The sequence below is a fragment of the Balearica regulorum genome, chromosome 1, assembly GCF_011004875.1.
Source record: "Balearica regulorum gibbericeps isolate bBalReg1 chromosome 1, bBalReg1.pri, whole genome shotgun sequence".
Lineage (NCBI taxonomy): Eukaryota > Metazoa > Chordata > Aves > Gruiformes > Gruidae > Balearica > Balearica regulorum.
Genome location: NC_046184.1, coordinates 92471669 through 92485228, shown reverse-complemented (window position 1 = coordinate 92485228; position 13560 = coordinate 92471669). Strand labels below are relative to the sequence as shown.

The following is a 13560-nucleotide window of genomic DNA, read 5'->3' as shown; positions in this document are numbered from 1 at the left end:
TAGCTGGGTGTCCCTTTTCAGCGCTCTCAGCTGTACACAGCGTGGCAGGATGCAATGGGAGGAGCGAGGAGGATTGCCATGGTTCACGTGGACCTGCTTCCCTCACAGGCAACAGCAGCCTCAGAATTCTTGTCACAGCACCTTAAAGGGTAATGCTATACCTTGTATGAGCTACTTGTTACCTTCCTGCCCTATGCAAATGGATGTTTAAACCCCTGTACTGTCAAGAAGCTCATCCCTGCACAGCTGACTCCTGTATTCTCCCAGAGAAGGCAGATGAATGAAATTCAGAGCAAGCCTGACATGCTGACAGTCCTATCACTCATGCCTCAGCAATAAAGCTCTCAAGGCAACACTTGTAAGAACAGCAGTTTTTCCTAGACCTCCCTTTCCCCCCCAGACCGCCGTTTTTCTCTTGTTTTGGATGTGCAGAGAGCTGCTTGGGCTACTACCCACACCAAACAACATCACACTGGCAGCAGATATTCAGAGAGCGCTTTCCCCTCCAGGCCAGGCTGTACTATCAGGTACAGTCCATCTCTTCTAGAAGCACAAGACAGTCAAGCGTAGGGGTGCCAGGATGGGGAGTTTACAGCGTTTCTTCCTTAAGGCTGTCATTAGAAAGGTCCTCCTGCATGGCAAACAGGGACCTGCTTTCCCTTACAGTCACCCTCAGCAAGACTGATGCTTCCTGAGCAGGGTTATCCTGCACCACTGAGTAATTTTCTCCCCCACTGGACTAGTCTGCACTGGAACTACGGTATTTCTGAACTTCTCAGCAATTAAAGTTCCTCAGTGCAAGACTTTTTGCACAGAGTTCTGCAAACCTACACAAAACAGTCAACAACTATAATCTTTGAGACTTGATTCTTTTTGCATGGTTTGTCCTGTTTTTTGGGTGGGTTTTTGTTTGTTTTTTTCCACCTCTTTGTTACAAAGATGCTCTGAACAACCTGCATTAGTCAACTGCAGCAGCAGCGCTGTGGATCAGCAAGGTATCGAAACACACTGGCCACACAGGATATCTCAGAGTATTTTTATTTAACAAAAATAGCTATTCCATTAGAAACCAACAGCGTCAACATGTTTACAGAATTTCATAGGCATCAGTAACTCTGCATACAGCTCCAGACAGGCTTTATAGTCACATCATCACCACAGCAACAGCACAAGTGTAGGAACCTGAGCAACATCCAGGTGTTGCTTCCATACATTAATAGGCTGAAGACGCACACGGTGTAGCATGCCTCTCTATTGCAGTCACCACAGTTTCATTACTTTGGTAGAAAAATAATTGTTATTGCTGTAATTCATTAGGTTTTTTACTTGTTTTTAAATAACTGGGTCGTTCCCCATCAAAGATTTGTTCTCTGTATGAAAACTGATTAAAACTGAGCTGCTGCTTCTGGTCACTTGACACGAGTGCTGTAGACCCACTCCTCTGCCATCAGACCAAGGAACCCAAAGGACAGGATGTGCGCTTACTATCCATTTTCCAGGACAGCTCATCAGCCAGTATGCATGGCTTCAGATTTATTTTTTTTAAAAACCAAAAAAACAGTTAAGAAAGGAATATACACATGGGTGGCTTCAAGTTTCCATTTCGGGATAAGGCAGTTAAGTTTACACGTGTAAATGCCAGTACATCTGAGCCCCTACGTTTAGGGGGATGTTTTAGGAGGCAGGCTGCAAAACACAGAGAAGGTTTGAGGAGGGGGTTCCCCTGAGCAACCAGCCTGGAAGGGCTCCCCAGACCCCACACAGCACATCCCAAACACATTAATCGTTCCCCTTACGTGGTAAAGGCTGAGGCTCACGCAGCGATGAGAAAGGCTGTACCTGTCCCAGCCAGGGGACAGAAGCCTTCCCAACCCTGATGCTACAAAGCCTCCATGGTGCTAAAAGCAAGCGATGAACCAGAGCTGCTGCTTCAGGCTCTGACTGGGAGAAGCTCTAACCAGCACACAGAGAGAAGGCATGGAGGGAAGCACGCTGCATTGCATCTTCTCCCTAGCCAGTTCTCCCATACACTGAAACTCACCACAACCTGCACAGCAACAGGGACAGTCCACAGTATAGTACTGGTATCTGTTGCTGTACTGGTCACGGTGCCCGAGTATTCAGGTGCCCAAGCCCAGGACAACTCCGTGCAACTCCTTCCCAGCGCTGAAGCAATTTGGAAAAAATAAATTACTTTTAAAAACCAGGTATGAGGCAAATCCCAAATTGCTTAGACTGGAAAAAAAATAAAATAAAAGAACTGCCCACTCCAAACATTCATTGTCCTGCTTAGGTGGAAAGAAGAGGTAGAACTAGTTGACAGAGACCCACCAGAAGCATAAAGGCATTTTAAAGTAAGGGGGAAAGCTGATAGACCATAATTCAGCATTTTTCAAAATCTCAGGCAGTTATCCTGCTAACTACCATAACTGAAGGTGTCTGTTTAGTCACCACAGTCACCATTCTCCAAGGTCACAGAAAATAGCTTAAAATCCTGCAAGTCACCTTCCTTCTCAGTGCTGTACTAATATCCACCATCCCACTGAAACACTCCAGGGTCGTGAGGCAGCGACTCCTGTAATCACAGGCCTCTGCAGTCCTAAAGGACAAAGGCGAGGATGTCCAAGAGTCCCTCAGATCAGCATTTTGTCTCCTTAAACTCCCTCTAAGCTTCCTCTCTAGCTTTCCAGTCCCTTGGGCACAGGCAGCACTGCTAATAGCCAATTCACCAGTGTCACAAGTTGCCCCAGGACACAGTTAAGTTTTTGAGAAAGCACCGTGATCAGCTATGGTAAAACTCTGGCAGCGGCGGCAGGCAGACAGGATCAGCAGAAACAGTACAAGCAACTCAAGGAGGCGTGTGCATACGCAAAAACCTAAGTGTACTAGCCCTCAAAACAGAGCATCCAGCATCACAGGGCAGGCACAGGCCTAAGGCCACCTCCTGTCCCAGGCCTGGGGCTCTCCACAGAGAGGTCTATTAGTGTGCCCTCACTTCTGCCCTGCAGCAGCACCTCAGTGACAGAGAGTAGCGGTTGACTAGACAATTGTGAAGCTGCCTCTTCAATGGCAGCCTCAGACTAAAACCTCCCAAGGCTTTCAGTCTTCAAGAGAACTTAACTGTTCTTTGCTGCACATCCCATATATGCAACAGAAGAACAAAAGGCATTTTAGAAAGAAGATATTTGTTCTTACTTACGTAAGAGCTAATACATTTACCTTCTAAAATGTGCTACTAATATAGTATAAATACAGATCAAATACCATTAGGGTGACTGCCTTGGGAAGAAAAGGCAGAGATTAAAAAACAGACCTATAGCTTCATATGTAGCCACTGACAGTCTTCAGTTGGTACACTACTGGCTTTCAGGAGATCTGCTTTGCCTCTGCTCTTGTCTTCTGTAAGCTCTCATAATACTGTATATGCCACTGCCCAAGAACACCAGCGAGATGGCCGCAAAGTAAGAGGCATAAATCATGAACTGTAGAGAAGGGGAAAGGAAAAAAAAAAAAGTGGTTAAACCAAGCAGTTACCAAATTTGTAAGATGTTTGACACATGAGCTCCCTTCCTCTTCTAAAATATCAGGAATCCACAGTTATTCTGTTGGCAAACCTTTGACTCAAACTTTACAGCCTGGTTTACCTTCCTCCCTCCCATCAGTAAAGCCAGGAAAGCCTATTGTACCTGGGTGAAGATGTCCAACCCAAGCCCGCTGGCGTCCACAACAATCAAAGTGAGCAGAGTCTGAAGTGCTAAGGCAATGAAAGTGTTGACCCCAAACACCAGGGCGTACCGTTCCACGCTAAGATTTGTAGCAATCTGGAACCTGGAAAGAAAGGGATATCCAGAAACATAAGAACGTGGAAAAAGCAGGGAAATGCAACAATTGGAGGAACATCTCTGGGCAAGACGACTATGCAACCTGTAGAGTTACATAGACTGGTCCAACACTTTCCACAGCTAAATTACCTCACACTGACAATGTACTTCTCTAAATAGGATCATAACAGACTAGCATAGAGGCTAGGCAAGACCCACAGAGAGATCTAAAAGGCTAAAAAAACACCTTTGGGAGCTCTGCGGGTTTCAGCCTTACTGAAGCAGTACTCCCCTCCAATGCAGCTAAAGGGTCTTGTCAGGCAGAGACGACACAGCACGCTCTGATCCCAGAGAGCTGTCGGCAATCTCAAAGCATCAGCCTGCTGCAGTGTGGTCCATAATCTCCTGCATTCTTCTTACCAGAACTCCTTCTGCAGTTACCAGTTTCAGCATTTCATATTGTGCTTGAGGTGTATTACAGGGGTTAAGTATGTGTGGTTCAACAACTGTTTTTTCCTCCCTAAAGTAACAAATAACATGGAAGAAGTTTTCCTCCTTACAGGCTAGGGAAAGCTGACACTTCAACACAGGCAAAACATTGTCCTCTCCTCATCTGTTAACGCTTCACTCCAGCCGTGTTCATGAAAAACATTCCCCTGGCAAACAGCACTATCTAGTATTTAGAAATAGTCACTTTAGTGTCATAAGACTTTTGAGCCTGGGCAGGCTGCCAGCCAAATATATCTCTGTGCCTCAGTTTCCAACCTGAATCACAACACAAACTCTTACAACAGATTTCCAAATTCCTGGCAGGAGAGACCTTCATTACATGGAAACTGCGCCAGCTTTCACACCAGCTGTAACCTTGAGAGCTATTTACATTAAAAAGATACTCACGTTGCTATTGTGATTAGCAGCATGTAGATAATTCTGAAGACAACGTATGATGCATAGCACACCCAGATGTTACGAACAGTATCCATGATATATACAGCAGCAGCAATAAGAAAGGAGAACAGGGCAAGTGCCACCTCACCCCACATTGCCCAGGATGTTTTTATGTGACCCACAACAAACACGGCAACAGCTCCTGTAAGGGGAAGGAAAGCATAACTGTTAGTTATTACAAATGCAGGAATTTGGAGACTGTGTGTTAGAAGCTGTACATCCCCTAATAGCCAAAAAATTATTGAGTGGAGGGCACTAATGTACAGACCTTAGCAGCCCTCCTTCCTCACCTCTCCCTCACCTAGAAACCTGCTGTAAACTCCCATTCACTTTTACAGGAATAGGAAAAACCCCCAACAGGTCAATACCGACTGCGTCTGAAGTCTCCTCCCTGGCTTCAGAAGCACAACAGCCCCAGGACTCAGACCATCGCCACTCTGCCCTCCGTGCTTGACCGTAGCAGTGTTGTCAATTGGGCTACAGAGAAATGCAAAGCCTGGTTCTCAAAAGCACTCAGCTAGTTATTTTGTGGTGCTTTAGGGGGCTAGGAGGGAAGAAGACACTACCCACTTTGATAGACAGCTGCTAGAGCTCTCTCCCAGGAGGCAGAAAAACCTACATTTACTGTTACCTTCATGCTGGGCTGTAAGAGTAAGTAAGAGCAGGGGTCCAAATCCCCATCTCCCGGGATGCAACCTAATCACAAGCTACAATCATGCACTGTTGATTGTGCAAGAACAATCCTTTACAGCCAGAACAGGTTTGTAATTCCTGCTGGATTTTACAAAGTGGGGATGGAGAGAGAAGACAGATCACAGGGTGGAAAGCATGTGATATTTTATGCAAGTCAACAAGCAGACAAGGTATGTTTCATGCACTATCACAGTTGTAACTACCGAGAAGCCCAAATACATATTACAAGAAAATTCCCATTTGAAGTAGGCCCTGTTCTGCAAACAAGTCAAATAGCAACCAACAGCACAACAACACTGCAAGTGACTATACACAGCAAACTAGACAAACAGCATACTGACAAAGGGAGGTTTACTGGAGACCTCTGAAAAACAGGATTGTATTCAGCATTTGATCACTGTGCAGAAGTGCTACAGCGCAGCATCTAAGCTCTTTGCAGCTCTCAGCTGGCCTGATATCTTAGAAACCATTCAAGCACACGAAGGCTCCTTAGGTACCATCAGTGCATACAAGCCTGCAACCCTGTCAGACCTCACATCAGTCTTGCAGACTAGTGAAGAAGGTAACTGTGCCAAGGGAAAGGAATTTATTTCCCCCCACTAAACTCTTCTTTCCAGGGCCTGCTGTGACACTACCCGACTGACATTTTGCTCTTTGAAAGACTAGCTCCCTCAGTAGTAAAACCCTGAGATGAAAAAGCAGCTAAGTCCTAGACCCTTCTTTCTACCATCTCAGCAATTCTGAAATTCAGGAACTGATAATCGCTCTCTGGGGATCTCATGGCAACTCATGAGGTTGTATTCCCCCTACGCCTCAAGGTTATAGCAGCCTGATACCTAATTATGACAAGATAAACAATCTGTGTCCTGCAGTTAGATACCTACAGTTGATTCAGAGCTTTCACATCCCAAACCAATAAAGGATTGCCACATTCCCAAGAAGGTGCAGGGATGCAGCTTACCAGTCGGTTGGCCTCACTAGAAGGAATACCGTTTATCTTGCCTGGGACAGCAAGGTGACAGCCACACGAGTCACCACGCTCTACTCAAACCCTTCTGCAGGGCAGCACAGGTACAGGCAGGGATGGCAACAGCTTCTTGCATGAAGGTTGCCAAACATTGCTCATAACTGAGCACAGAATTACTAAGAGCCATGACAATGGCAAATCAGATCTGGGATGCACCAGGAAAGGTGTTTCTAGTACAGGGACAAAAGTGAAGAGTGTCAACATTCTTCTACAAGTCAGAGATCTGACTGAAAAAAAGCTGAGTGCAGCTCTGGGCATCTGTCTTCAAAAAGAATGCAACTCAAAGCAGGTTTGGTACAAAGAGGAGCTAGTAAGATGACGAAGTAAATGGAGAGCTTAACTTTACCAAAAGAAGAACAAGAAAAGCTTGGCTTCTTTGGCCCAGAGCAAAGAACAGGTATGGATAGATAGACTAGAATGAGACAGTTTTGTGCTAAAATACAGCCTTGGCATGAAGTCAGAGATAAACAAACTGCTCATTAATAAATTCAAACTGGAAATCAGAAGAAGTTAGAGCATTTGCACTATTGCCTAGGAAATCAGATTACTGGATACTCATCCTTAACAGGTCCCTTCCAGTCTTGTTATATACTTCAAGCTTTTAGTTGAGATTATTACTTTGCTAAACTTCAACGAATCTGTGTTAACCAGAAGGGTTTTCTGTTCAAGGACAGAGGCTAATTTGCTTTCAGAAAACATCACACAAAATCATTCAACAATTTATAAAACGATACTAGAGAAAAAAAAAAAACAAAATGGAAACCAAAAAACTTCAGTTTTCCGTGAGTCTAGCGCCAACCACCGTTTCCTCCAACAAGTCTACTGTCCACAGGTCTTTTAAAAAAAAATAAATCTTGATATCAAAGATGATCATAATAAGGTCTGAAGAATACTCCTCTTTTTTCTTTTAAATCTGCCCACATTTGGCCAGGCTATGTATGGGTCCTCTTCCCCTTGGCGGCAGTTCTTCTCCTTCCTGGGACCAAGGCAGGATGGTGGACAAAGCCAAATCAAACAAGAAATAGGAGCCACAGCATCATGCTAGGAGGGAAAAAGAGTGTACAACTGCGTGCTGTTAAAGTGCAGGTTTAACACACCAAAGACAGTTTAATAGCCAAAGCCTTCAAAATCAAGTTGCCGACAGTTTCAAACCCAACTAACAATGGGTGGTAGACCAGCTTTTAGAACTATAAAACAGCCACAGCTTCCCACTGAACTCCAAGAGAGAGCTGAGCATGCCCAAAAAAGTCCTAAACCTTCCTTGTTTGTGTACCACCTTTTCTTTTGCCCCCAAGTAGGCGATGCCCACAGCAGATGGTGGAATGACAACTCCATCAAAGAAAAGGAATATACTGCAGCAACACCTAGAAAGCCTCTGCAAGGGTACGTTAGCTATATTAAAACGCTATTGTCCTAGTTCTAGTAATGGAACACTATTAAACAACTTAATAAACAAATGTTTGTGTTGACTGACCTACGTGGCCCTTTCAAGTCAAGCAACTTCTTTCATCTTAATAGCGTTATAGCTTTTCAGCTTATTAGTGCTGAAATGACTAAACGTGGCTCACTGCATGCTGCGTGTGTACAGGAAACCTTCATACGTTCCCTGTGCTGCCAGGGAAAGAAAAAGCAATAAATCCATAGGACCCTGAGCTTGACCTTGAGGTTAAAACAAGCATAACCCCACTGCCATAGTGGCAGCCAAGAACAGTCAGCCACATGCCTGGAGCCTTCTGCCAAATGCTTCAGAATGAAGACTGACTTGAGAGGCTCCTTTAAACACCTACGCACCGGACTACAAGAATCAGGGCTGCATGCAGCAATGAACTCAACACTGAGTACCGTGCGTCACTGAAGATTCACCCCAATGCTGAGGTTGCCTCTCCTGCACGCATAGGGGAACATAAGACACTTCCAAACCGTACTCTGGTAACCTTGAGGGACACAAGGCATTGCTCACAGCAGAGCAGGAGCTACAGTAGCAGCTTACCTAGCAGTGTTGAGGCCGCCTCCACGGCTCCATTGTAGATCTCCATGCCGCGAGAAGGCAGCACCATCTCCCACAGGCCCTGAGCGTAGTTGATGACCTGGAAGTAGCCACAGGTGGACAACGCCCACCACACGGACCAGCAGAGCATGGTCTGGGAGGAGTAGCACTGCAGGAAGTCCTGCCAGAGATCTTTAAGCACCTTTACAATGTTTACTTTCTGCTCCTGCATGGATTGGAGAAGGAAGGGGAGAGAAATGTTAAATCGCCGTTTACAAACATTCATACTGCTCCACAAAATTGCCCCTTTCAAGCAGTCTGATCACTGGTGAATGACAGTACCACTCTTGGACACAAATCTCCACAGAGTCATGCACAAAAAGCTTCCCCATGCCACAGTCCCACCAGCTGGTCTCTGCCCTAACCAGGGCCGTGTCCTCAGGTGCAGGGGAAGGATTCAGTCCCAGGCACCTTCTCGATCTCTGTGTCTCAAGCAGAGAACAAGAACTGCTAGATATTAGAAGTACTGCGTGAGCAACTGAAGGGTACCAGAGTTACAGGAAAACGGGACATGATATCCACTTTGATGAGACAGGATCAGAAGCCAGTCATTGAAATCATAAGGGCAACAACATCACTGACACTTCTAAGTGTGGATCCAAATTCAACCAGATTTGGTAGTGCAAGGAACATGAAAACCACCAGATGAGTATATTTCCCCACAAATACATCAATTTTCTTTAGTAGTAGCAATCAGAGATTATGAATATTTAAAGAAGCAGTCTCATTACACTACTCTCTACCCGTTAATGTTTGCCAAAGCTCTGAGAAGGTCAGATATGTTGCCTGGGGATCTGGAGAGAAACAGAAGCTACTTCCGCCAGACACTGCTATCACAAATGGTAGCTCCTGTATATACAAGTGGTCTGATAAATGGCATGAGATAAAGATGAAGCTTTCCCCTCCAAATCTTTCTAGAAAGAGCATGAAAGGGGGCAGACTCATGAAGTGGTTTGAAAAAAAATTTAAAAAGAGATCAGTTCTAGCAACAGGGGATGACAACAAATGAAAGCGTACAGGCTGTTACAGCCTAACCACTTTATGCCAAAAGCAGCAGAGGAAACAAGTGCATCTTTACTTTGTCGACAGAGTTGCTGATTTCATTTCCTGCATGCACACACCCACAGAGCCTTTGTAGACAGGCGAGACCCTTCTCGTGTAAGTCAGAGCAGCGGTTACTTCATGCTGGACTGGGCAGAGTCCCTGAGGCCCACCCAGCATCTCCAGCCCCCGTGAACTTGGATTCCCTGCAGGGAAACATACAGCACTGTCGCAGTAGCGAGCCGCTGCACATTGTGCCATCGCACGTCCAGTTTCGGAGTGGTTTCCAGTCAGCAGCAGCAATTTTGGGCTCTTGGCAGTGTGCCTTTTCCCCAGGGGAATCATGCAGTGTGTGCCTGGGAAAGACTACTCTCCACGAGCAATAAAACTCATTTTAAGGTTTTTCCACTAAAATCCCCAAAGATCAGAGCCTAACTCTGTCCTGAACTCCATTTTTTCCAACCCTCAAAGCGTCACTGATTTCTGAGCATCTTTATTAAATACCACACAGTCCTGTTGGTGCTTTGCCAACGGCAAAACGCTTGCCTCACATGCGGACACCGTTCCTCCAAAGCCCCGCAGAACAACTTGGGAAGAGGTCAGCTTGCAGCAGTGCAACTTTAGCAACATAACTCCCCCACAGAAGGTTGCATGTGAAGCTCAAGTTTAGATGCAGGAAAACCAGGGAAGGGAACTGTCCCATATGCTGCAAAAACTGATTTGGCACATGTAACCCAAGCATGTGCCCAATAAGCTGGAAAGGCCCATCCACCTTTCCACCACCTGGCGATGTTTCTTCATTGCAATTACTCCTACAGCCATTCATTTATGTTCATGAAATATGGTTGCTGTTACCTTAGTAAGAAGGATTATCATCACATGCCAATGCTTCTCAGTTTTTAGCACCCGGTATAACTGAACTCTGGATAGTTATGCAAGTGTACTTGCTCCTTTTTTTAAAAAAAAATATTCACCATTTTGGAACCACCCTCACTCTCACAGGATGGGAGTAAGGTAAACAAAAGGAACCGATAAGTGATATTAACACGTTAGTCGTTATTGGCACAGAATTTGTCTTAAATACCCTTCAGTATGCAAGTATAACATAGTTAAAAATACTTTTCCCTCACAGAAGACTGTGCTGGATGGGGCAGGATTAGTTCCCTGGAATGTTAATACCTTTAACTCCCAGCGGTAGCTGGAAGAAGCTGAAAGCAGCCCCAGATGCTGCCTCTCCTGAGCCAGCTAACCATGGCTTATTTCCTAAGCGAAATACCCATTAGCTGACTAAACCAACAGCCGGCCTTCCCTTCTGGCTTGTTCTCAGAAGGAGCACAACCTCCTCACGACCGAGGAGCAAGGCTGACCTCTCCGCACGGCCTCGAACCCTCCCTGCCGCGACAGGCTCTCCGTACGCCTGCGTTACCTGGAGCGGCGTGGCAGAGACCGGCCCTGCAAGCAGCCGCACACGCGCGTCGGGACTCAAAACTGGAGACTGCCCGCACGTCACCTCGTGCGACCCGACGCATCTCACCGGCACGCTTGTTTCCGTACGAGTGACTTTGTTAGAGGTTACATAGTCTACAAAAGCCCCAAGCTGGGGCACTACCTTGGTGCTCTTGTGGGCTGTATTAAGCTCTTACTATGCAAAGGTGTTTCCTGCGATTTGTCCATATTTTATCCATCTATAACTAATCAGTGTCAGACTAAGTGCTCACGAGGACTACTACAGTTTCCTTCCAGGATCATAAGATAAAACCCAATTACTACACAGCTTATTACTGCACAACAGTTGAAATAACAAGTGTTTTCAAAACATAAGTGCAGGAAGAATTACTTCTTTTCTGCAAGTCACAGCGTGTATCCAGAAGCACATGCAGAATTTGGACATAAGCACAATTTTTAATGCCCCAGAGATGTCCCTTGCTTTGTACCATTGAACAGCAGTTTGATGCCCAGAGAATTTTAATCACAGCCTTATGAGTTGCAGAACAACTTCAAAAAAACCTAAGGAGCAGCCTACCATGCTCAATCAGGAAAAGGAAGCCAGGAATAAATTTTCCTGTGCCGTAAATAAGGAAGCGGGATAAGCAAAGGGATACTTTTTGCTGTTGGATATTACATCTCTACTGCTGTGTACATATATGCACATATGCACGCATGAAAACGACGTCAGTATTGCAGCTTTTACTTACATCAACCCAGGGCTCACAACAGCTCACCTGCTTCTCTGCTGAATGACCCTCCCCATTTAAGGGAACTTTTGTCTCGTCGTCCCAGCCAGGTGCCCTCTGCACTTTGGGATGATCTTGAACAGCTGATCCATTTTTACAGTCCATGACCTTCATTTCCCAACTGAGCTGCTGACTTGAGACATGGTGAAAGAAAAGGCTTTTTTGTGGCATCGGCAGGAACCAAGCTGTGCCAAAGGCAATGGATATGCTGGTTAAGGAGACAACATTCAAGCTGAAGAGGGACCATCCTGCCACTGACACAAGGACCTGCCCGGATACGGAGCCCACCGTGTAGCCCACCAGGGTGGCGCTCCGGCAGTAGCTGGTGACCTTCTGGTACAGGTCGACATCGACGACGCTGTAGATGTAGGAGTAATAGGCGATGTCGGTGGCGGTCCCCATCCCGTAGAAGAACTCGAGGAACTGGATGGCCCGCAGTCCCTGGGCGTACAGCAGCATGAACCAGGTGACGATGAGGCTCAGGCCCTGCAGCAGGACCACGGGCTTGTACCGCAGGTAGTCTGTGGCCAGGAACACCGGGAACAGCAGTGCCAGGTAGGAGTAAGTCCACACCGGGTAGATCTCATTGAACACCTGGGGGGAGAGAAGGGGGGGGGGGGGTAAAGCCCGCGGTAACCCCCGGCACGCACGTGCCGCAAGGAACACACGAACGGAGACACGCAGACGGGGGCGCAAGGTGACCCGGGCCGCAGTACCTGAGTCTCGGAGAGGTTTTTGTGCGGCCCCAGCAGGTACCGGGTGAGGAAGGGCTCCGAGGGCCGCACGCTGCAGAAGAAGCCGTAGGCGCACAGCAGCCCCGTGGGCAGCGCCCAGCAGCACCCGCCGCCAGCCCGGTAGGAGCGCCGCGCCGGCCGGCTCCCCCGCGACCCTGCCATGCCCGGGCGGGGGCGGGGACCGGGACGGGCCCGCGGCCGCCACCCCCCACCGGCCCCGGGAGCGCGCCCGGCCCGGCCCCGGGTCACCTCCCGCCGCCGCCTCCCAAAGGCACCTCGGGTCACGGGCCCGCGGCGCCGCTCTTAAACACCATTCGCCGGCGAGCGGGAGACGGGGCTGAGCGCTGCCCTCTGATTGGGTGCGGCCGCCTCCTCCCGGCAAGGCCGGCCAATGGGGAGCGGAGGTGCGGGAGGGCTATGGCGGGAGAGGAGCACGTGTGCGCGGACGGAGGGCGGGGCGGGGCGGGGGCGGTGCCGCCGTGGGCGGCGGGGGGACAGGGCCTGCGGCCCGCCCGTGGGGGGGCACCTGGAGGTGGGGCCCACCCGGGAGTTTGAGCGCTGCCTTCCTTACCTGAACGGCGTGAGGCGGGGGAGGGGGGAGGGTGGGCGTCAAGGGAAGGGACAGCGTGTGTTACGGGTTCGGGTACGCGTTCAGAACTGACCGCGGAGAGCGAGACTAAACCCTCTCGTGACACACCGCGGCGTGGCAGAGCTCCAGTCACTGCTGCGGTCCCCCCACAGGCTGCTCTCCCCCCCCCCCCCCAAATTCTTCATCTCCCCCTTCCCCCGAGGGGCGGGCACGAGCCTTTCCCGAAAACCACCTGGACAACGAGATGCTTCACCCGCTGCGCTCCGCTTGATCCCGGCCCAGACGCGTTCAGCTGCTGAGCTCTGCCACTTGCTTCCCTTTAGCAGGGTAAGAGTTGGAGCCACCTCTGTGGTTTAATAAAAGCTGCACCTTATTGTCCAGCCAGAAGAAATATTAGACGAGAGGAGAAAATAAAATGATTACATT

At 48.0% G+C, this 13560-nt stretch overlaps 1 protein-coding gene across 1 annotated transcript; it reads right to left on the bottom strand.

Moving 5' to 3' along the window:
* Positions 1–1022: 1022 nt before the first annotated feature.
* Positions 1023–12804, bottom strand: SLC19A2 (solute carrier family 19 member 2). Its single transcript, XM_010307558.2, has 6 exons — positions 12528–12804; positions 11800–12405; positions 8480–8702; positions 4719–4911; positions 3687–3828; positions 1023–3482 (listed from the first exon to the last, which is right to left on the bottom strand). The coding sequence occupies exons 1-6, from the start codon at positions 12705–12707 to the stop codon at positions 3357–3359; spliced, it is 1470 nt and encodes a 489-aa protein (XP_010305860.2). The 5' UTR covers positions 12708–12804; the 3' UTR covers positions 1023–3356.
* Between the last annotated feature and the right edge of the window lie 756 nt (positions 12805–13560).